Below are 23,575 nucleotides of genomic sequence, written 5' to 3' on the forward strand. Positions count from 1 at the left end.
ATAATCCAGCAATCCACTTCTGGATATTTATCCACAAAAAACAAAAATACTAATTTGAAGTATTATTTACAATAGCCAAAACATGGAGAAAAAACCCTGTGTCCATCAACGGATAAATAAAATGTGGCATACACACATATACAATGTATATTATTCAGAGATAAAAAAATAAAATCTCCCTGTTTGTGAAAACATGGATGAACCCTGGTAGCATATCTTAAGTGAAATACGTCATACAGAGAAAGACAAATACCATATGTTCTCACTTATATGTGGAACCTTAAAACAAAACAAAACAAAATAAAACCAAAAAAAATAAAACCAAACTCATAGATACTGAAAACAGATTGGTAGTGGCCTGAGTAAGTAGGTGGGCAAAATAAATAAAGGAGGGTCAAAATGTACAAACTTTCAATTATAAAATAAGTCATGGGAATGTAATGTACAGCATAGTGACTAATCTCAATATTAGCACCCGCATATTTGAAAGTTGCTGAAAGAGTAGGTTTTTTAAAGTTCCCATTAAAAAATTGTTAACTATGTAGGGTGACAGATGTTAACTAGACTTATTGTGGTAATCATTTCACAATGTATGCAAATAATGAATTATTAATTGTATACCTATACAATATAACTAATATAATGTATGTCAATTATACTTCAAAAAACTAAAAAGAACTAAGAACTAGATCTAAATATCACCATAGTCATTGAAGACACTGAATCAATTCTTTAAAATCATCTAAAAAAATACCCCATCCTCACATGGCTCTACCACTAAGTCTGTCAAACATTCAAAATTCTAATATAACACAAACTCTCCAAGAGAATAGAAAAAGGAGCACTTTCCAACTCATTTTAGGAGATAAAATAACCTTAATAACTAACCTGATGATGGATTAAGATGATAGAAAATTATAGCCCAATCTCTTCTTTGAACCTAGATTTAAAATCCTAATACAATATTAGCAAAAGGAATTCAACAACATGAAAAGTTTGCTAAGGCAGTTCAGTGGGGAGGGGAAGTCAGGGGGTGGAGGGATCGAGCAAAAAGGAAAAAGGACTCATGGACATAGACAACAGTATGGGGATTGCTGGGGGGGAGGTATATATAAAGGGGACTAAATGGTAATGGGAAAAAAATACAATAAAGATTTTTAAAAAGGCAATTCAAGACACCAGAGAGAGACTGGTAAAGCCACAACTCTAAGGGCCAAGATCCCAGGGAGAAGGAAGCTCAGAGAAGTGAGCTACATATTTGCTGCAACTTTCTTCTAAGGGTGTTTACCAACTTACTGCGTGGGACCTAGAAGCCAAATAAAATGCAGTGTCCTAGATTTCAGGCATTCCCTCACAGATGAGGAGACAAAAATGAAGTGAAAAGCTACAATACAAGAAAGTCAGGACTTGAGGGACATGATCTCATAGAAAAGGAAAATACAAGATAAGTGATACTGACATTCTGTTGGGCCTTTGCCTTCAAAGCATTTACACAACTCTAAGCTGCACAGGAACAAGATCTGTTCATGTCATGCAAAGAGTCACATTTGTTTTCAATTTAACTTTCAGTTTGAAAGATACTACCACTATGTATAAAATTGGAGGTTGGGAGTTATTTTAGCATGTTACCAGTCCTGTATCTACTGAAGAAATTCAATGCATTTTAAAAATCCTTCCATACACCTGGCTGGGTGGTTCAGCTGGTTGGAGCATCATCCCAAATACCAGGCCAGAAGAAACTGGCATGAAATATTCAAAGTGATGAAAACCTAGAACCTACAACCATGCTTACTCTGCCCAGAAAAGCTATCATTTCAAATTTAAGGACAAATAAAGAGCTTCCCAGACAAGAAGAAGCTAAAGGAGTACATCATCACCAATGCTGTGTAACAAGAAATGTTAAAGGGTCTTCTAGAAGAAGAAAAAATGATAAAAAATATGAATAACAAAATGGCAAATACGTATCTATCAATAATCACTTTAAATGCAAACGGATTAAATGCTCCAATCAAAAGACATATGGTGGCTGAGTGGATAACAAAACAAGACCCTTACATATACTATTCACAGGAAACTCACTTCAGCTCAAAGACACAACAGACTGAAACTAAAAGGATGGAAAGATGTATTTCATGCAAATAGAAACAAAAAATTAGGGTTGCAATAGTACATCAGTCAAACAGACTTTAAAACAAAGGCTATACAACAGGAGACAAAGAAGGACCCAGCAATTCCACTTCTGGCTAATTATCTAAAGAAACCCAGAGCACAAAATAGAAAAGACATAAGCATCCATATAGTCATTGCATATTTACAATATTCAATATATGGAAGCAACTTAAGTGTCCATCAACAGATGAATGAGTAAAATAGAAGTGGTACATATATACAGTGGAATATGATTCATCCATAAAAACAATGACATTTTGCCATCTGCAACAACATGCATGAACCTAGAGGGTGTTGTGCTGAGTGAAGTCAGTCAGACAGGGAAAGACAGATACCAGATGATTTCACTGTATGTGGAATCTAAAAAACAAAATAAACAAGCATAAAAGAAACAGACTCATAGATAGAGAGAACATTTTAAGTGTTGCCAGAGGGAAGGGGGTTAGGGGAATGGGTAAAAAAGGTGAAGGGATTAAAAAGTACAAATTAGAAGTTTCAAAACAGTCATGGGGACATAAAGTACAGCATAGGGAATATAGTCAGTTATACACCAATAACTACTGTATGGTGTCAGATGGGTACTAGACTCATTGGGGGGAATACGTCATAAGTTATATAAGTGTCTAATCACTATGTTGTACACTTGAAACTAATATAATATTGTACATCAATTGCAATTAAAAAATAAATGAGTTTTAAAAAACAATGAGCATTGTTAATTTTAAAAGACATTTTTCTAGATACTACTACATTTTTATAGCCCTTTTGTTTAGAAGATCTTAAAACAGATTATAGATGTTATGTCAATAATCCTGATATCACTTCTATGCAGTTCATCAGTTTTATTATTATCCTGGAACCTAGGACAGCACCTGGTTTAGACAGTCAATCACTAATCAGATGACTGACCTCTCCTAGGCTAAACTCAGGGAAATTATAGACATTCCACAAGATTAGTATCAACACTAAATCACCAGTTGTTGTTAGAAAAGAGGCAATGGGACATTAGAAGAGAAAATGGAGGTGGAGTGGGGCAGAAGAGAAGTAAAAAGACAAAGAATGAGAACAAGTACACTTACAACTTACAACGGAACTTCTGAGAGTCAGAAGGATGGACAGACCCAAGTCTACATATTCTGACATACTGAGTACTTGGCTAAAGGCACCATTGTTGAAGCAAAGCCTGATATGACCTAGGGTTTTCTGAGGGCACTGTGACCAACTAATCCGAGTATGGTAGTGAGAAGAGTATGAAGCCCCTGAGGGTGCACTATAGCCAAGGGGAGCAGCCCCCTGGTCCCTCAATGCAGGACCCAGGAGTAAGGATAATAACTGTACCTGCTATTCTAGATCATATCACTGCGTAATAATTAAGATTTAAGTGTGAGGACAAATAATAATTACTTACATGAGATACCCCAGACCACATTAACTGGCAAACAGGTTCAGGAGTAGTAATATAACCAATTGGTTTATAATCCTTTTCCACTTCAAAGAAGAACACAGTTTTATCTTTACTCTAAGAAAATGAGAAATATCAGCCAAATATGTATTATTATGAAATCCACTCCATAAAGTACCAAGAAGAATTTAATAGCTACAGTATACCCACTGTACACTTATACCTACAATGATCATATATCCCAGATTATTCTGGGAAAATTCTTATTTCAAAATATTTACTTCATTTTCCCCATAAAAGCAATTGACAGACTAACCATGTATTCCAGTATGTGGTTCTGAAAAATCAGTCACCATACTTTTATATGAGATTAATTCAGAAAAGAGTTTCCACAATCAATGCTCATCTATTAATGCACAAAGAATTTACATAGTCATTCTCTTCATTTATGGCAGCTCTACATAAGAATGCTACACTATAAAATATTGATTGCACATAAAACATCTTGTGTGATTCCCCATGAAATGTTCTATTAATTTCAAATAAGCACTAGGGCTCCATTAGTAAGAATATGCTAAAACACCAAACACAGACCACACAGAAAGAATATGAAGACGAAGAGAGCAAAACATGGATATGTTCTCAGAAATGAGTATCACCAAATAAGGCATCGTTAAGTAAGAAAACTAATAAGTCAAGTTTAAGCTTGCGAGTTCAATAGAAAAGAAAAAAATCTAGTCCTTACCCCTGTGGCCAGAATTTCTCCATCACGTTCAAAGGCTAATGCGGTGATGTAAGTGGTATGGGGTTTGAAAACATGTTTCAAATGGAGATCTGCATCTAAAAATTTCTTCCGTCCTGCAAAAATTGTGAGCCCTTTTGGATCATAAAGCTCAAGAATTCGAACAACTCCATCTTCAAATCCTACAACAATCTGTGCTCCAGTGTAGCTAACCTTGGACACAAATTAAACACAAGAAATCTGAAATTAGTTGATTAGGAAAGTTGTACTGCATAACAGATACCTCTGTGCTTGCTTAGACTACAGTAATTTAACAATGGTGCCCTTCAGTAATGCCTTATAGTGCATCCTCAGACTTCCCTCTGGTCTAGGACAGATCCCGTCCCTGCTATCTGTCAGGCAGGGAGACAATGGCAGTTCAAACACTTGCTGAACATATGTTGGCCAAGTGTCTGTCTACTGCATGTCAGGCGCCTGTCACTAGCAGCTCAAGGGTGAGCGTAACCAGCCTCAGGCCCTGGTGTCACAGAATGTATGGTCTAGTGGGAAACGCAGACACTAATCACACAAATGGGTGAGGAATTATGAACTGAAATGAGTGCTAAAGGAAAGAAGCATATTCTCTGAGAGCACAGAACAAAGAAGCTGACCTAGACTGAGGACTTCCGTAAGGAAGAAATGGTGGGGTAGAGATGAGAGACAGGCCCAGGAGTTAACAAACAGGAAGGCAGGAGAAGCACTCCTGGGAGGGGATATAGTTTGTGCAGAAGTCATGGGGCAGTAACATAAGTAACTCTGTGGAAAAAGTTAATTTGAGTAGAGCAGACTGAGGGAGGGAGTGGTGCTTCCACAGGAGGCTAGAGAGGGAGACGAGCAGGCACTGGGCCACAAGGTGCCTTACGTGGACCTGGCCCATTAGGCATGGTCTTCATCCCAAGAGGAGCGAAAAGCAATCCAAAGGTTTTTAGTTGGAGACTGGGGGTGGGAAGTAACATAATCAGATTTGCTATTTCAGAAAAGTCATCCTCACTGCTGTGTGGAAAGTAGATCTGAGATGGCCGGCTAGGAGGTCAGGAGACTTTTTCAGAGTCCTTTGAAGAGATGCTGCCATACTCTAGGACAGTGATTGTGGTCACTTGGTCTGAGGTGGAGATGTAGTGGAGATGAGGGATGTAGATGTATTTTAGCGAGAAGTATAATGGCCCTATTGGTAATGACTGGATATGAGGAATGAGGACGGGGGAGGTGTCGAGGAAGACTAAGATATAAACTGAGTCAGGAAACACTGGAAGGGAGCCAGGTGTGTGTGTGGTTTGTTGCTGATATCATTGTTTTGGAAGGAGGAATGGCTGGGGGCGAGCAGAAAATCATTCATTTGGTCTTGGCCATGTTGAATTTGAGGTGCCCTGGAGATCCCAAAATAGAGATGACATACAGTCTGCAGCTTAGAGGAGAAGTCTGGGCTGGAGATGTGAACCTGGCAATGTCAGAATGCTCTGTGTCTGTTGTCTTGAAAGGCACTCTGGAGAAGGGTGGCAGCCATGGTATTCTCTCGAGCAGAGGTATCTTTCCTGAGGCTAGGCAATTATTAGAATATTGGAAATAAGAAAACTACTACATTCAACTCCAGTTGAATGTTGTTAATCCAGCAACCATGTACTAACTGTCAAAGGTACCAGTAACTGTGGAGGCACTGGAGGTACCAAGAATAGGTATGACTGTCATGAAGAACAAACAGTCTTGTGGGAAGGAAACACAATAAAGCAAATCATCTTACTATGTTTTGCTAAGTGCTCTAAAAGAAGCATGTACACAATCCTTAAATATATATATATATATATATATATATATATATATATATATATATATATATATATATATATAAAACAGAAGAAAGAACACGCTCTGTTTGAAGGTGGGGTCACAAAGAGCTACGCAGAGAAAATGATGTTTGACCTAAACTCAGTTGTCAAGAATGATGTGGAGTTTTCCAGAAGCCAGGAAGTATGGAAAGGAGCATTTCAAAATTCTAGTACAATATCCATATGATCATTACTTGGATGAAAGGCTAAAATGGGAAACATTCTATGGACATCACAAAACCATCTGAATAAACAATTCAAATACTTGGACCATATTTTAAAGACTTCAGTAAGAGTATAAAGATATGATGTATTATAGAATTGCATACCTGAAACCTGTATAATTTTGTTAACCAGTGTCACCCCAATGAATTCTATTAAAAAAAAAAAAGAATGAGCCAGGATGGTAATTCAAATATGCTGTGGTTTCTACTTGTTCCAGCCTAATCATTGTTCTGCCTCTAATCCTTGGCCTAAATTCTCCTTTTAATCTTGATCCTGTCATGAAATTCCCCTCCATTCCAGCCTTCTCTGCATCTACTTTGAGCCTGGAACATTTTCTTTTTTTATTTAAGGTTTTATTTATTTATTTTTAGAGAGAGGTGAAGGGAGAGAGAGAGAGAGGGAGAGAAATATCAATATGTGGTTGCCTCTCTTGCCTCGCTACTGGGCACCTGGCCTGCAACCCAGGCATGTGCCCTAACTGGGAATCAAGCTGGTGACCCTTTGGTTTGCAGGTCCGTGCTCAATCCACTGAGCTACACCAGCCAGGGCCATTTCCTTTCCTTTTTTTTTTTTTTATTTCAACCCAAAACAGTAAGGATAAAATATTCCCAAAATACTCGAATTTCAAAGAACATGGCTGCAAGGTCTGGCTGGGTGGCTCAGTTGGTTGGAGCATCATCTGTACATCAAAAGGTTGTTCGTTTGATTCCTGGTCAGGGCATGTACAGGAAGCAACCAATCAGTATTTCTCTCTCACATTGCTGTTCTTTCTTTCTTCTTCTGTCGTGAGTGGCGTGACTGCTTCAGTAGTGCGTTCCTGTCGTGGCCTGCTGTAGTTCCTTCTTTCGTACTCGTTGTGCTTGCTTCTTCTTCTTCGCTTTCCTTTTTGCTTTCTTCCTTTCTTTCTTCCTTTCTTCCTTCCTTTCTTCCTTCCTTTCTTCCTTCCTTTCTTTCTTTCTGTCTTTCTTTCTGTCTTTCTTTCTGTCTTTCTTTCTTTCCTTTCTTTCTCTTTCTCCATTTTCCTCTCCCTCTCCCTCTCTCTCTCTCTCTCCCCCTCTCATCAATAAAAACATATCCTCAGGAGCAGATTTTACAAAAAGATATTAAAAATAAAACACATAGCTGCAAAGTACTTGACATGCCTCCCATGAAAAGATGGGCCATTAAGTTCCTCCCCCTTTAATCTGGATGGAGTTTGTGACTGCTTCACCCAATGTGTAACGGTGCAGCCAAGAGGGGGGCCCCAAATAGGGATTTGTAATGGGGTCCAGAAGAGCTTGGAGATAATTGGCTCCACACCATAGGGCCACACCGGCCCAGAATCTGGCAGCTGTAGTCAATTGTGAGAGGAGATGGAAATGGAGCTGCAGAGGAAGATTGGCGCTGAGATTTAAACCCAGGCATGGCAGCCATTTGGCGTCTCTTTTTGGGAACACACATCTTTTCAGGGACCACGAGGCTTGAGTAAGAGTCAGGACCACGTGGCTTTGGAAGGCTCCCTTTTTGCCACATGGATGGTGCCAGGAGCCTAAATCACAGACTTCTACTTTCCTGAGATATGGTACCCTAGACTGGGCAGAGGGAGAAGGAAGGACTGTGTGTGTTTGTGGGTATTCTAAAGAACTTTAAGTCTGTATAACTTTTAAATAAACAATAACTCCTTTCCTTTTCACCAATCTCTGACATTGAGAAACGTCTTTCCTCTGGTGGCAGGCAAAGTGAGCCTAGTATGGAGGAGGAACCCCCAGAGAAAAAGGGGGGTCCTTTTATATTGTTCAGCCACCCCCCACCCTGGTCTGTTCTGTAACAAATAGAATATGGTACAAGTGGCATGATGTGACTCCAGAGGCTGGGAAGGCCAGTGGCTTCTGCCTTGTTGTTAGGACCCTAGATCTTGGAGCCCTGAGCTATGGGGTAAGAAGTGTGTAACTGCCCCGAGGCCACTATGCTGTGACAAAGCCCAATCCACACAGAGGGAACGTTAGGTAAGCACTTCTGCTGATGCCCCAGCTTAGTCCAGCCTTTAACCCAGGTGCCAGACCTAACATACAGAAGCTTTTAGATGGTTTCAGGACCCAGCTATCCAGGTCTTCCCTGCTGAGGTCCCAGACACCATGAAGCAGACATAACCCATCCCTGCTGTCATCTGTCTGAATTCTCAGTCTACAGAGCAAAACAAAATGATTGCTGTTTTTTACCACTACATTTTGTGGCAGCTTGTTACACAACAACAGATGACTAGAACAACTCCCTGGCTCTGCCTAAAATTTCCCCCATAGCTCTTATCATTATCTAACATACCACCAGTTTTACTCATTGTTTAGTGTCTGTCTCTGCCTCTTATCTCTCACTACAGTGCAAGACACAATGAGGGCAAGCATGTTGTCTTTGTCCACTGCTATAGTCCCAGAATCCAGAACAAGGTCCAGCATTTAGTAGGCATGCTGGAAATATAAACAGAATGAATGAAATCAGAGCCAGGCAGAGAGAGGACACATACAAAAGTTCTGTTGGCATTGACTTTGTAACACAGAACCACTACTATTCTGCAGGTGGCATAAAAATAAATTTTCATTAAAACAGGACCAAAATCACAATAGGAAGGTCATGGTATGATTTCTATCACATTCTAATGAATAAACTAACTTAAAATTTGTATTCTTCTCTGAAATCCAGAGACAGGAAATATCTATATTTCCCATAAATAGAACTGTTATCCTATATTTATTAATAGAATCTTGTAGAAGTTCATTATAGTAAACTTACCAGTCGAGGAACCCAAGCTAGGGCAGTGCCTCCTTGTTTGAATTTCACATGAGTCAAAGGAGTTTTGCTGGCAAAATCATAGATTCGAACAGAGCCTACAGAAAGACAGTTTTAAAAGAAAAAAATGTAAACATAATCCATTTTAAAATAACTTTGGCTCTCTTTACATGTTGAGCATTATAACAAGAAATTTCATAAATAACTAAGTCAACTGATAATTCAATAACCTTTCCTTAGTCAAAGATTTCTATGCATACCCTTGACTTGGCAGCAAGAAAAAAGCAGTTGGTTACTTATAAGGGAACTGAACAAGACTGTCAGCTGATTTCTCATCAGAAACTTTGCAGGCCAGAAGTAATTGGTATGAAATATGTAAAGTGATATAAAGCAAGAACCTAAATCAAGATTACTCTACCCAGCAAAGCTATCATTTATGACTGATGGACAGATAAAAACCTTCCAAGACAAGAAAAAGGTAAAGGAGTACATCACCACCAAACCATTATTACAAGAAATGTTAAATGTTGCAGAAGAAGAAATTAAAATATGAATAATAAAATGGCAATAAATACATATCTATCACCAATTTCTTTGAAAGAAAATGGATTAAATGTTCCAATCAAAAGACATATGGAGGCTGAATGGAAAACAAAACAGCACCCTTACATATGCTGTTCACACGAGACTCACTTCAGAGAGAAAGACACACACAGATTGAAAGGAAAGGGATGGATAAAGATATTTCATAAAAACAAAAATGAAAAAAGCTGGGGTAGCAATACTTATACTAGACAAAATGGACTGCATTTTTGAAGTATATTTTCTTGAGTTTGCTATTATAGTTGTCCCAATTTTTCTCCCCTGTTGCCCCCCCTCTACCCAGTATCCCCATTCCCTCCACAAATCCCCCTCCTTAGTTCATATGCACATCACCATGCACTTCTCCATTTCCTATACTATTTAACATCCTCCTGTCTATTTTGTACCTACCAATTATGCTTCTTATTCCCTGGACCTCTCCCCCAATTCTCCCCCTTCCCTCTCCTAACTGATAACCCTCCAAATGACCTCCATGTCTATGATTCTGTTCCTGTTCTGGATGTTCGCTTAGTTAGTTTGATTCAGTTGTTGATAGATTTGAATTTGTTGCCATTTTAATGTTCATAGTTGTGATTATCTTCTTTTTCCTAAATAAGTCTCTTTAACATTTCATATAATAATGGCTTTGTGATGAATAATTCCTTTACTTTTACTTTGTCTGGGAAGCATTTTATCTTCCCTTCCTTTCTAAATGACAGCTTTGCTGGATACAGTAAACTAGGTTGTAGGTCTTTGCTTTTCATCACTTTGAATACTTCTTGCCAGTCCCTTCTAGCCTGCAAAGTTTCTTTTGAGAAATCAGCTGACAGTCTTATGGGAACTCCTTTGTAGGTAACTGTCTGCTTTTCTCTTGCTGCTTTTAAGATTGTCTCTTTATCTTTAAACTTTGGCATTTTAATTATAATGTGCCTTGTTGTGGACCTCTTTGAGTCCAACTTGTTTGGGACTTTCTGTGCTTCCTGGATTTGTATGTCTATTTCCTTCACCAAATTAGGGAAGTTTTCTTTCATTATTTTTTCAAGTAAGTTTTCAATTTCTTGTTATTCCTCTTCTTCTGGCATCCCTATGATTCAGATGTTGACACATTTGGAGATGTCCCAGAGTCTTCTTATATACTATTCCTGTTATTTTTAATACTTGTTTCTTCTTTCTGCTCTGGTTGAATGTTTATTTTTTCCTTACGTTCCAAATTGTTGATTTGAATCCCAGATTCTTTCCCTTCACTGTTGGCTCCCTGTAGATTTTTCTTTATTTAACTTAATGTAACCTTCTTTTCTTCCCTTATGTTTTTGCCATACTCAATAAGTTCTCTGAGCATCCTGATGAACAGTGTTTTGAGCTCTGCATCTGAGAGGTTGGCTATCTGTGTTTCATTTAGTTCTTTTTCTAGGGTTTTGTTCCTATTTCTTTGTCTCTTCAATTTGGCAGCCTCCCTGTGTTTGTTTCTGCACATTAGGTAGAGCTGCTTTGATTCCTTGTCTTCCTGCACCTGTTAAGTTGTATGGGGTGGAGCCTTAGGGAATCACCAGGGCTGGACAACCTGCTTCACTGCTTTTTGGCTCTGTGTGGGGGAGGGTTCAGAGAAGGTACAATGCCATTGTCTGGCTTCTGGAGGTTTGCCCAGCACTAGCCCCATTTCCAGTCACTTCATCCACTTTCCATATGAGACTGGTGTCCTTCCAGCTGTTGCCCTGGCGGTAAATGACAGCGTGGGTTTGCATATGTTCTAAGTCTGTGAAGGTCCTTTAAGCAGACTCTCCTGAAAATCCAGAAGTTTCTTCTACCACTGCAACCCCCATTGCTTTTTACAGCCAGAAGTTATGGGGACTTATCTTCTGGGCACTGCAACCCTGGGCTGAGTGGTCTGGCCTGAGACGGGGATTACTCATTCCCAAGGTATCCCTCCCAATTTTTAGCCACCACACATGACTGTGGGATCACCTGTCCCACCACCACCACAACAGGTCTCCTTGCCTCTCCACTCCTGCTACCCGTCTAAATGAATGTGGCTTCTTTAAATTCTTGGTCATTAAATATCCATACAGTTTGTTTTTCTGACACTTCTGGGTATTATTTGTTTTGAGGTTTCATTTTAATTCTTCTTCTGGTTGAGCGAAGAGGCAAAGTGCATCTACCTATGCATCCATCTTGACTAGAAATCCTACAAAATGGACTTTAAAACAAAGGCTATAATAAGAGACAACAAAGGACCCAGCAATTCCATTTCTGGGTATTTCTTGGAAGAAACCCAAAACAGTAAATCAAAATGATACATATATATATATATATATATATATGTTTACTGCATTGTTATTTACAATAGCCAAGGTAGGAAAATAGCCTAAGTATCCATCAATAGATGAATGGAAATTTTTAAAAAGCTGGGGTAGCAATACTTATATTAGACAAAGTAGACTTTAAAACAAAGGCTATAACAAAGGACAACAAGAAACAAAGCAATTCCATTTCTGGGTGTTTCTTGGAAGAAACCCAGATCAAAACCCTAAATCAAAAAGATGCATACACACATATGTTCACTGCAGCATCATGTACAATAGCCAAGATATGGAAACAACCTAAATGTCAACCAATAGATGAATGAATAAAGAAGAAGTGATATGTATATCTGATGGAATATGACTCACCCATAAAAAAGAATGAAATCTTGCCATCTGTAACAACATGAGTGAATCTAGAGGGTATTGTGCTGAGTGAAATAAGTAAGATATGGAAAGACAGATACCAGATGATTTCATTTATATGTGGAATCTAAAAAAAAAAAATAAACAAAATAAATGAACAAGCAGAACAGAAAAAGAATCATAGATACAGAGAACAGTTTGATTATTTCCAGATGGAAGTGGGGTAGGGAAGGGGTTAAAAAGGTGAAGGGATTAAGGAGGATAAATTGGTAGTTACAGAATAGTCATGGGGAGGTAAAGTACAGAGTAGGGAACATTGTCAATAATATTGTAACAACTAGATATGGTGTCAGATGGGCATTAGATTTATCAGGGTGATCACTTAGTAAGATATATAATGTCTAATCATTGAGTTGTACACCTGAAACTAGTATAATATTGTATGTCAACTGGCAATGAAAAATAAAAAATTATTTAAAGTCAAAAAGGAAAAGACAACTGGTGATTGGCTGGCAGATCAATTTCACTTTGATCAATCTCACTTTGCACAGTCCACATAGATTCTATGCAGATCAAGAAGAAAAAAAGGAGATAGAAAGAAGAACAGCACAAATATATATTAGACCAAAATGAATAACATCTTCATGAGTAACTTACTGATTGTATACTTATGTTCATCTCCCAATAACCACAGCTGCTGCATTTTATGCCCTCTCCCCTCCACAAAAACTCATCTCATCTGCATTACAAGATTTCCCTTTTGGAAAAATTCTCAAATTCTTTAATGTTTTACAAACAAAAAAAAAATGTATTTGAAGTTAAACAAAAAGATAAGCTATATTGTCATTATACTGGAGCTCCTACTTACGGTCCAAGGCGGTAGTTGCCATAAGGTAAGTGACAGGAGAGACAGCCAAGGCTTCAATGGCTCCAGAATGGAAAGAGAAGAGGCATTCTGGATCTTGTGTCTGATCATACAAAGATGAAAATTATATTAAATTCAAAGATAGCTTAACATAGAATTACAGTCAAATTTAAAGAATTGCAAATAATACCCTGTAACTACATGTGTGATTTTATCCTAAGAGAAATAAGAAAAAGCATAATAGGTTAGAAAGAACACTGGACTTTGGAGTTAGGAGAAACAGAGTTGGTGGCTGTGTGATTTTGCACAAGTCCCTTTGAATGCCAGTTTCCATTTCTCCTATCAGTAAAATGAGATGATGGCAAATGCCTGCACACTAAATAGTACAGTCATGAGGAGTACATGATATAATATCAATGCAAATAGCTTATGTCTATGAAAACTGGGAAGCACTATATGTTAGCCATTGTCATGATCACTTTTCTGGTAAGTTTTGCTATGAGACAGACCTCTTAAAATGTACAATAATAATGAAAGAAGAGAGAGAGAGAAAAAACAATATGAGTTGTCAGCAATCAGATATATTGACCAAGTTTTTGATGGGACAATGATCAAATATGGAGAAAAATAAAGTATCTTTTAAGGAAGAATAACAAAGATTTATTACTATGAAAACTAGGAAAAGTAGGAAAATAGGCAACTTACGATATTTGAAAAACTAAGGTCAAGCTTCCATATGGCTCCACTGGAATCCTAAAAAATTAAATGCCTAGTAAGATTTTGTCTTAATCATTATGAACTTTTATCAAATGAAAAAAAAAATCCCTATGATTTAAAGAAGAAACAATAACATTATTAGCTTACATATATTTTAAAGTGTGGCTGAAATTTAACTAAATCAACTTCTATATATCTTAGAACAACACTACCCAATAAACAAAGCAATCTCATTATACTTACAGTTAGTTTAACATAAGAAAAATTCTCCTAATAAGTTTTCTGCATTATAATATAGTCAATTAAACACCAAAACTCAGGAACTCTTCATTCAGGTTATCAAAAGTAGTCTTAAAGGTAAAATAGACTTATAGTGACAATAAATTTTAATACTATTTTAATTTTATGTCCAGGTCCCTTTAAAAGAGCCAGAAGAGAAGAATGCAACTTACCTGAGCCAACCAAACGTTATTTCCAGTTTCATTCATTTTTATCATAGAGAAGAGTTTAACATTCTTGTCTACTTGAAGTTCATTAATGGGCTCGATCTCTAGCAATCCAGTGTCATCTATAATATCAGCAGTGTCTATGGTCTCAAAATCCCATATCTTATAAAATTAATAAGAAAATACTTTAATAATCATAGATCAGTTTCTGAATTAATATTTTCTAAGCCAGAGAAGAAATGCAAAGAAATGCCTTGTATTTACAGAAATCTGTGAGAAAATACAGCTCTAAATAAGAATTCTAATTTGCCCAAAGCAATCTGTATATCAAGGTTTGAAGATACATATGTAACAGGTCTTTCTACACAGAGAGTGACCATAAGGAGTAAATGGTTCACTTGTTCAGCAAGATATCATAATAAGCCTTGTTTCTTATATACCAGTAGGCCCCCTGGAAAGGGGAAGTAGATGTTCTTGCTTAATAAATTCAAACACTACCTTCATCACAAAGAGAGAAAATGAATGTGATGATGTGTTTATTAGACACTGTTTCTCTTCCTTATCATTAATGTAGACTGTATTATTTGGATAAGGATTGTTGTTCTTGGGATGGGAGGCCAGAATGCTACAGGAAGGGTGCGGGGGCATAGTTCCACGTCTCGCAGCAGAGTCAGAAGGACTTCCTCTGTGAAGTGCCAAAACCCACTCTGGATGGTTCTGTTGATACACCCTGCTGTGTTAGCCTGGACTCAATAACTCAGACTCTGAGAAAGTAACTTCAGGGAGAGTTGGTGTAGACCCATATAGGTTAGCCTTGTAGCGGGAGGCCCAGGTCCTAGGGCTGGACTAATGCCTGGAGTTGGGGTAAGTTTTCCTAAGGGGTGAGAGGTAGAGATTTCAACATAAAGGACTGAAGAGATGAGGGTGGACTTTGAAAAGGGAATCAAGCTTAGAAATTAGCAGTGTCCATGAAGGGATCCTCTGTGAAATATTTAACTTCTTTTCTCTTGAGGATTTCTTCCATTTGGTATCTTAACAGTTTGGGGTATCTTGACATACCTTGGATGGAGGAATATATTGTATGACATAATAAAGGATATAAGATTCTCAGAGTAATGAGTTTACTCAATATAGCAAATGTAAAAAATTTATACTTGGATTCAAAAAGCAAATGATTAGAGGGCAAACTGGAGAAGGTATGGCATAAACAATATGTTAGACATTGTAAACTCAATAGGTGTCAGCAATGATCATGCCATTAAAAAAGTCTTACTTCTGATAATGTATCCTAAAGACTATCCAGAGGACACTACCACATTTTTTATGAAAGGTCCCAGGTGGAATCCTCACCAAGGGGACCAAATAAATCAGGAATCTCTGGGTTTGTCAGCAACAGTAGGGTGCACGTGCACAGGTATGACCACAACCAGGAGGAACAACGTTCCAACTTAGCCCATACTATATGCAGGAGGGTGTCCACCAGTGAGGACAAGTGAGTTCACTTCTGTCTGGTGCAAGGATTGGGAGCACCCATAACCAAACCTTCTCATCTCATCTTTGAGTATATTCCTGATTGGCAACCACAGTAAAAAAATAACCAACAAATGTTTGGCACTATTGACCCTAGAACATGACCCACTCACACCAGACATTTTGGAAGGACATCTGTGTCCACTGTTTATATTGTGCTAACACGGGCTTCCGTTTTATGAAACTACTATTTCAACAACGGAAAGATTCCCTCAAAATAACAAAAGATTCCCTCAGAAAATTTCAGCACTAAGATGCTGTAAGTTCATTTTGGCTAGAATTCAAATATTTACCACAAGAGAAGCATTATTTTAAATGAGTTGACCTGGGACTAAACAATCACTGATCTCCTTCATAAAGTGACTGCTGTGAGAAATAAAAAACTGATAGAACTAATCAAGTGATCTGTAAGGCTTAGATGTGGGTGCTACTGTGCAAGTATCAGGAAAACTTACCCTAACGCATCCATCTGACCCAGCGGTGATAACTTCACCCTCGTCTAGCATTATCTGGTTGATGGGACCCTGGTGACAAGACTTACTTCCAGTTCGACAGAGCTCGACTTTGATGAGGCCAGCTTCCCACACCAGCATGTTGCCCCATTCTGACCCCGAGACAACCTGGCAAGTGTGTGGAAAGGAAGGAATGTGCATTAAAACTGGCAGATGGGTATATTTATGCCTCCAATAAGAGTAAAAATAATTTTTAAAGATCTTTCTTGATTATAAAAGTAAAACATTTTAAATATGGAAAAAATAAGAAAATATAGAAATGAAAACTCACTGCCCCAGGAAGAACCACTTCTCACATGTTGATGTATTTCCTCTGAGGGTCATGCATCATTTTCATTGTTGTGACTAGGCTGTATGCTACTGATAGTTTTTCAAACATATCTAATATATATTTCTTTGTACATCTCTTTTTTTAAAAGATTTCATTTATTTTTAGAGAGAAGAGAAGGGAGGAAGCAAGAGAGAGAGAGAGAAATATCAATGTGTGGTTGCCTCTCATGAATCCTCTACCGGGACCTGGCCTGCAACCCAGGCATGCGTCCTGACTGGGAATCAAACCAGCAACTCTTTGGTTCACAAGCCAGCACTCAAACCACTGAGCTACACCAGTCAGGGTCTTTGTACATCTCTTAAGCACATAATCCAAGAGTGGAATTACTGAGTCAAAAGTTAGAGGTATGTTTAAAATTCTTGATAGATGAGACTATCTTTTAAGTATGATAATATCAATTGTTATAAGATGTTTGAAAGTTGTGAGAGCATTACTGAATTCATCCAATTTCAAAGAAGTATGATCATCTGGAACCACCTCATATTAATCCATTTAATCCCCACTTCCCAAAATATCAATACATACCACCAAACACTAGTTCTTACGATGTTTAATAGGTGTCACCAAAAAAACTATTAATGGAGTATTGACTCTGTGCTGAGAACTGCTGGAGCACTTTATATACATAAATTTATCCTAAAAACCATATGAACCAGGTACATTTATTGGAGATAACATGTACAGTTGTGGAAGTTAGGTACTTTATTGTCCCAGAAAAGACAGCTTTTGTCTTCACACAAAACCACATAAGCCAGGAGGAGCCCTGACTACTATTATCCCCATCTTACAAAGGAAAACAATTGAAGAATAGAACCATTAAGTATCTTGCCCAAAATTACTCAGAGGAGTCAGGATTTTAAACCAGGCACCATGGCTCAAAAGCTCCTGTTTGACTCCCACTGCCCCAGAAGACAAATACTAGGACAAAGTCAGACAAATTTCTTTGCTCTAGGACTCCTTGGACACTTCAACACAAAAATATTCACTGGGAATCACCAAGTGGAATTTTTAGGTACAAAGGAATTCAAAGAGAAAGTCTTATTTTCACTGAGCTTCTGTACAGACTAACATGCCATGCAATGCCCACTGGGAAATTCCAATCTAATTCCTGCCTGCTCTAGGATCCTGCATCCCCACATCCCTCTCACTTGGAGTGACTTAGGCCCTCACCCAGGCTTTTCTACCTCTTTGTCTACCCATTCTTATTTATATTACCTATTAAGCTTCAGCCCACTTATGGTAGAGTCTTTATTTAGACTTGGTTTCTTCTGTCCAGTTACTAAAGCTGCCAAAAGTCACCAAAGCCTAAGGAATTCCTGTTTGAAATATTATTCATGTCTAGCTCTCCTTTTCCAATTGTCCTGAGGAAAGTCTAGGCCCTCATCACCTCTTCTTGCAGGAAAGCAACATCTTCCTTCCTAGCTTGTCTCCTTGACTGCAGATTTCCCTTCCTCTAATTCACTTGGGATTCTGTGGCCAAATTTATCTATAACTTCTTTTATTTGCAACTCTACTCTTCCAATATATAATAGTTCTACCTGGCTGTTAAAGCCCTCATACACCAGGACCTAACCATACTTCTCATTTTCATCTCCTACTCTTTCCCAACATGAATGCTTTGCCCTTGCTGGTGTGATTCAGTTGGTTTGACATCATTCTGCAAACAGAAAGGTCACCGGTTTGATTCTCAGTCACAGCATGTGCCTGTGCCTGGATTGCAGGTTTGGTTCCTGTCAGGGTGCATAAGGAAAGCAAACAACTGATATTTCTCTCTTCTGTCAGTGTTTCTCTCCCTCTTTTCTCCCTCCCTTTTCCCCTCTCTAAAAATCAAAATAAAGTTAAATTTAAAAAGATAAAAAGACTTCTTTTCTCCCCTACATCTACACAAACTACTGAACCTTTTAAAGACATATCTCGTACCATGTTTTTAACAAGGGTTGTATTGATCTTTATGTCACTTAATTCTTACAGTATTCAGAATATGAAGGTTGACTTCTGGCCGAGGTGGAGGCATAGGTAGATACACTTTGTTTCCTCACACAACCAAAAAAAGAACAACAACCCATTTAAAAACAAAAAAGAACCAGAACTGCCAGAAAACTGAACTGTATGGAAGTCTGACAACCAAGGAGTTAAAGAAGAAATATTCATTCACACTGATAGCAGGGGCAGAGATGGGAAGCCAGAGCAGACAGTACACATGACAAAGTGGCAGCTGGCAGACAGGTCAGTGCCACATTTGTGTGTATGTAAACTGGGAGGAACAATTGAGGAGTGAGACAAACTGCACAACCCAGGGTTCTAGGGCAGGGAAATAAAGTCTCAAAACCTTTGGTTGTAAAATTCTGTTGGGGTTGCAGCAGCAGGAGAAACTCCTGGTTTCACAGGAGAGTCCACTAGAGGGACTCAGAGAGTCCTAGAATGTACACAAACTTATTCACTTGGGATTCAGCACCAGGAGGACCCAGTCTGCTTGTGGGTAGTGGTGGAAGTGACTGAAAGCAGGGAAACAGCTGAGCAAGCCACATTGTTCCCTCTCAGACTTGTTCCCCATATACAGTACCACACCGCAGTGATGTGGGTTGCCCCACCCTGGTGAATACCTATGGCTCCACCCCTTGCAATGTAACAGGTGTGCAGAGACAAAGAAATAGTGGCCCAAATGAAAGAACAGATCAAAACTCCAGAAAGAGAACTAAGTGATGAGGAGATAGCCAATCTATCAGGTGCAGAATTCAAAACAATAGTAATCAGGATGTTCACAGAAATGACTGAATATGGTTGTAAAATAAAGGAAGACATGAAGGTTATGCAAAGTGAAATAAAGGGATATGTACAGGGAACCAACAGTGAAGGGAAGGAAACTGGGACTCAGATCAACAGTTTGGAGCAGAAGGAAGAAATAAACAGTCAATTGGAACAGAATGAAGAAACAAGAATTCAAAAACATGAGGAGAGGCTTAGGAACCTACAGGACAACTTTAAACATTCCAGCATCTGAATCATAGGGGTACCAGATGGAGAAGAGGAAGGGCAAGAAAACAAACATTTATTTGAACAAATAATGAAGGAGAACTTCCCCAATCTGGCAAAGGAAATAGACTTCCAGGAATTCCAGGAAGCTCAGACAGTCCCTATGAAATTGGAGCCTAGGAGGAACACACCAAGGCACATCGTAATTACATTACCCAAGATAAAAGAGAAGGAGAGAATCTTAAAAGTGGCAAGAGAAAAGGACACAGTTACCTACAAAGGAATTCCCATGAGACTATCAGCCAATTCCTCAAAAGAAATCTTGCAGGCAAGAAAGGGCTGGAAAGAAGTATTCCAAGTTGATGAAAGGCAAGGATCTACATCCAAGATTACTCTATCCAACAAAACTATCATTTAGAATGGAAGGGCAGATAAAGTACTTCCCAGATAAGGTCAAGTTAAAGGAGTTCATCAACACCAAGCTCTTATTACATGAAATGTCAAAGAGACTTATCTAAGAAAAAGATTAAAACTATGAATAGTAAAATCACAACAAACTCACAACTAATAACAACTGAACCTAAAAAACAAAAACAAACTCAGCAAACTACTTGAACAGGAACAGAATCACAGAAATGGAGATCACATGGAAGGTTATCAGACAGGAGGGAGTGAAGGGAGAATGGGGGAAAAGGTACAGGGAATAAGAAGTAAAATTGGCAGGTATAAAATAGACAGGGGGAGGTTAAATAGTATAGGAAATGGAGAAGCCAAAGAGCTTATATGCACGACCCATGGATATGAACTAAAAGGGGGCAATGCTGGTGGGAGGAGGGGAATGCGGGGCAGAGGTGGATAAAGGGAAAAAATGGGACAACTGTAAAAACATCATCAATAAATTATACTTAAAATGAGTATGAAGGTGGAATAATTCATGATCATCTTATGGGTTTGGTTATACTATGGTTTAGCCAGCATCCAATGCTTTTTATTTCCTCCTACATACCATAAGTCCTAACTGAGAATATGCCAGTAGGTAGAGAACTAGACCATTTTGTTCCTTAGAGAAATATTTGTACACTGGTATTTACTTATAACTGAAATGATTGCAAATAACTAATCTTAATAGGCAACCAAATATAATATTAATAGAGAAATGATTTGATAGGCAATATGCCTATAAATTTTGTAAATGAAAGAGAGGAAGTAATCTAACAATATTAAAAAATAGACTAAGTTTATTTTAAACCTGCAGTGTTGCAGATGTTACTGTAAATTTGCTCAATTTTGTTTGTTGAATAATAATCTGACAATACAAACAAAAGCCACACAACATTTTTGACTCAGTAAATCCTCTGGAAGCATCATGGCAAAGAAAATACAGGGGAAAGATAAACATTGCAACTCCATGACATAATTAAAAGGAACATGTGCATCACTATATTAACATATGAAAATGCTTACATAGTTGACATATGTGAATAATATTTAGTTAAAAAACAGCAAATGATGTGTACATGTGGGTTATAACAATTTCATGGAAATGTATTAAAGTTACATAATAATAATTATGTAATAATTATAATAACATAACTACATGATAATCTGAAGAGATAAAATTAAATTATGATTCTATTCCCAAGGATAGTATCTGTTATTGCTAATACTGACAGTGCTTTTTAGAATGTACAGGGTGTCTTCATATGCATATGTCACTTGAAAACATAATTCTATTTTTGTAGAATAGAGGCCATTCTTACCTTCCCATCTGGGAGCTCCATGTAACCTTCTATATCAGTAGTGGTTGTTTTTCCAAATCGGCCTAGTGAGCCCTGAAGCTTGAGACCAGTGAATGTCTGAGCCATTCCCCAGAATCTGCAGACAAGAAAGAGACTGAACGTACTGACCTCAAAGAAGTTGTTTTTAATTTTAATATGACCCAAACATTTATATATTTCATAGTCACATATATTATTACATCATTCATCTCATTAATATGTATCCGTCATCTACTACTTGTCAGGCAAAGTTCTAGGCAATGTAAATTCAGTATTGAGTGAAATAAACGAAGAAGAAAATTCGTTGCCTTCGTAGATCTTACATTTTATAGGTGTGCAGTCCTATGCCATAGCCATTAGCTAAGTCGGACTAATTCAGACTTAAAGTAATTAAATAAAATATAAAAATCAGTGTTTCAGTCAGACCAGCCAGTTTCAGCTGCTCAGTAAGCTCCATGTGGCTCGTGTCTCCTGGCACGGACAGCACAGAGCGTTTCCGCCCTGTCAGGAGTTCTGCTGGGTAATAATGTTTTAAAGTTGAAAAACTTTTGGTCAACATTTTCCAAAAATGACAGTTTACTTGCTAACTTTAAGTGACTTTCTTGACCATGGTGTACCTTTATTTCCTCATGTATAAAATGGGAATATTAGTAGCACCTACCTCATAAAATTGTTGGAAAATTCTTAGACCAGTGCCTAGCACATAGAAGTAATCAATAAATATTAGTTGTTACTAACATTTTCCCACTAATAGTCTAAACAAATGTACAGTCAGAATGATAAAAACCATGCAGAAAAAGAATCTGGCCCACCAACTGGATATAAAATAGATGAGGGAAGGTATCAACACCAATAACAGAAGCCAAAGACTAGGTGACCAACATCCATCTCCGAGGCTATGGCAGGCCCCCCGGTCATCTGTGTCCATATATTCTGTGTTTCCTTTACAGTACATCACAAACGATATTGTTCCATGTCTATCTTTCCCCAATGATACAGTGCACAGAAAACATGCACTTTATTAAATGATGGGGAAATGTAAGGAAGTGGAAATTTTTAGCCTATGTTTAAGAGAGGGTTACTAGAAAATTCCCTCAAGATTGCATTTAAAAATCTCTTCAATTATTCTATATTTCTAGTGAATAAGATCAGCTTTCACTGAAATGAGAATTTAGGATAGATAAGAACGTCTTTCATAAAAAGACAAAAAAATAATGTTATGGGCATCAAGGGTTATGGTAGAAGGTTTTAAATAAACACATAACACAGGGTGGAACCAAAAAAGAGAATAGAATCATTCCATCCTGGAAACAGACCAGAGTATGATGTAGTGAAAAATATAGGGAATTTAGAGCCTAAGACCTGAAATTAAATGTAGACTCTGCCACCCTTTAGTATCAAGGGGCCTGTGTCAGAAATGATTCTGTCATAATTTTTGTTACAACAGATGAAGACTGAGTTCAGAGATGTCAAAATGACTTATCCATCATACATACTCCTATGAACAACAAATTTAATAGTAAATCTGAAAGTTCAATATGAACTTGGAAATACCGTGCCAACATTAGGAAAAATTATACAAACTGTTTTAGGAGGTAAAGCTTCTAAGAAGTCAGCAGGCTAAATTTAAAAGCCCTTCTTTTATCGGTGCTGTCTGCAGTAGTAAATCTCCATACTAAATTAGAAAAGCTATGCTGCTAGTAAGCTTTAAAAGGAACACATTTGAAAAGTATCCTAATGGACTTCCGGTCAAGATGAAGGCATAGGTAAACACGCCTTGCCTCCTCACACAACTACAGCAAAAATTATAACTAGACTACAAAACAAATATCACCCAGAAATGTCAGAAAATCAAGCTGTATAGAAGCCCCACAACCAATAATTTAAAGAAGCCACATTCATCCAGACAGGTAGAAGGGACAGAGACACAGGTGCACAAAGAGGTGGGGAGAGGAGTGGGGATGCATCATATATCCACATGTGGTGAATAAAAACCAGGAGGGATACCTCAGGAA

At 37.9% G+C, this 23,575-nt stretch overlaps 1 protein-coding gene across 2 annotated transcripts in view; it reads right to left on the minus strand.

The window, feature by feature from the left end:
* The window catches only part of CFAP44 (cilia and flagella associated protein 44), a 120,335-nt gene that overhangs the window by 71,075 nt on the left and 25,685 nt on the right, over window positions 1-23,575 (minus strand). For both annotated transcript variants that reach the window (XM_028505023.2, XM_036018093.1), the window contains exons 8-15: window positions 21,543-21,657; window positions 16,422-16,586; window positions 14,443-14,598; window positions 13,979-14,026; window positions 13,277-13,376; window positions 9,167-9,261; window positions 4,317-4,526; window positions 3,578-3,688 (exon numbers count right to left, since the gene is read on the minus strand). In XM_028505023.2, the coding sequence (XP_028360824.1) occupies window positions 3,578-3,688; window positions 4,317-4,526; window positions 9,167-9,261; window positions 13,277-13,376; window positions 13,979-14,026; window positions 14,443-14,598; window positions 16,422-16,586; window positions 21,543-21,657 (1,000 nt within the window). The remainder of the gene's footprint in view (window positions 1-3,577; window positions 3,689-4,316; window positions 4,527-9,166; window positions 9,262-13,276; window positions 13,377-13,978; window positions 14,027-14,442; window positions 14,599-16,421; window positions 16,587-21,542; window positions 21,658-23,575) is intronic.

Source organism: Phyllostomus discolor, chromosome 2, assembly GCF_004126475.2.
Source record: "Phyllostomus discolor isolate MPI-MPIP mPhyDis1 chromosome 2, mPhyDis1.pri.v3, whole genome shotgun sequence".
Taxonomy (NCBI): domain Eukaryota; kingdom Metazoa; phylum Chordata; class Mammalia; order Chiroptera; family Phyllostomidae; genus Phyllostomus; species Phyllostomus discolor.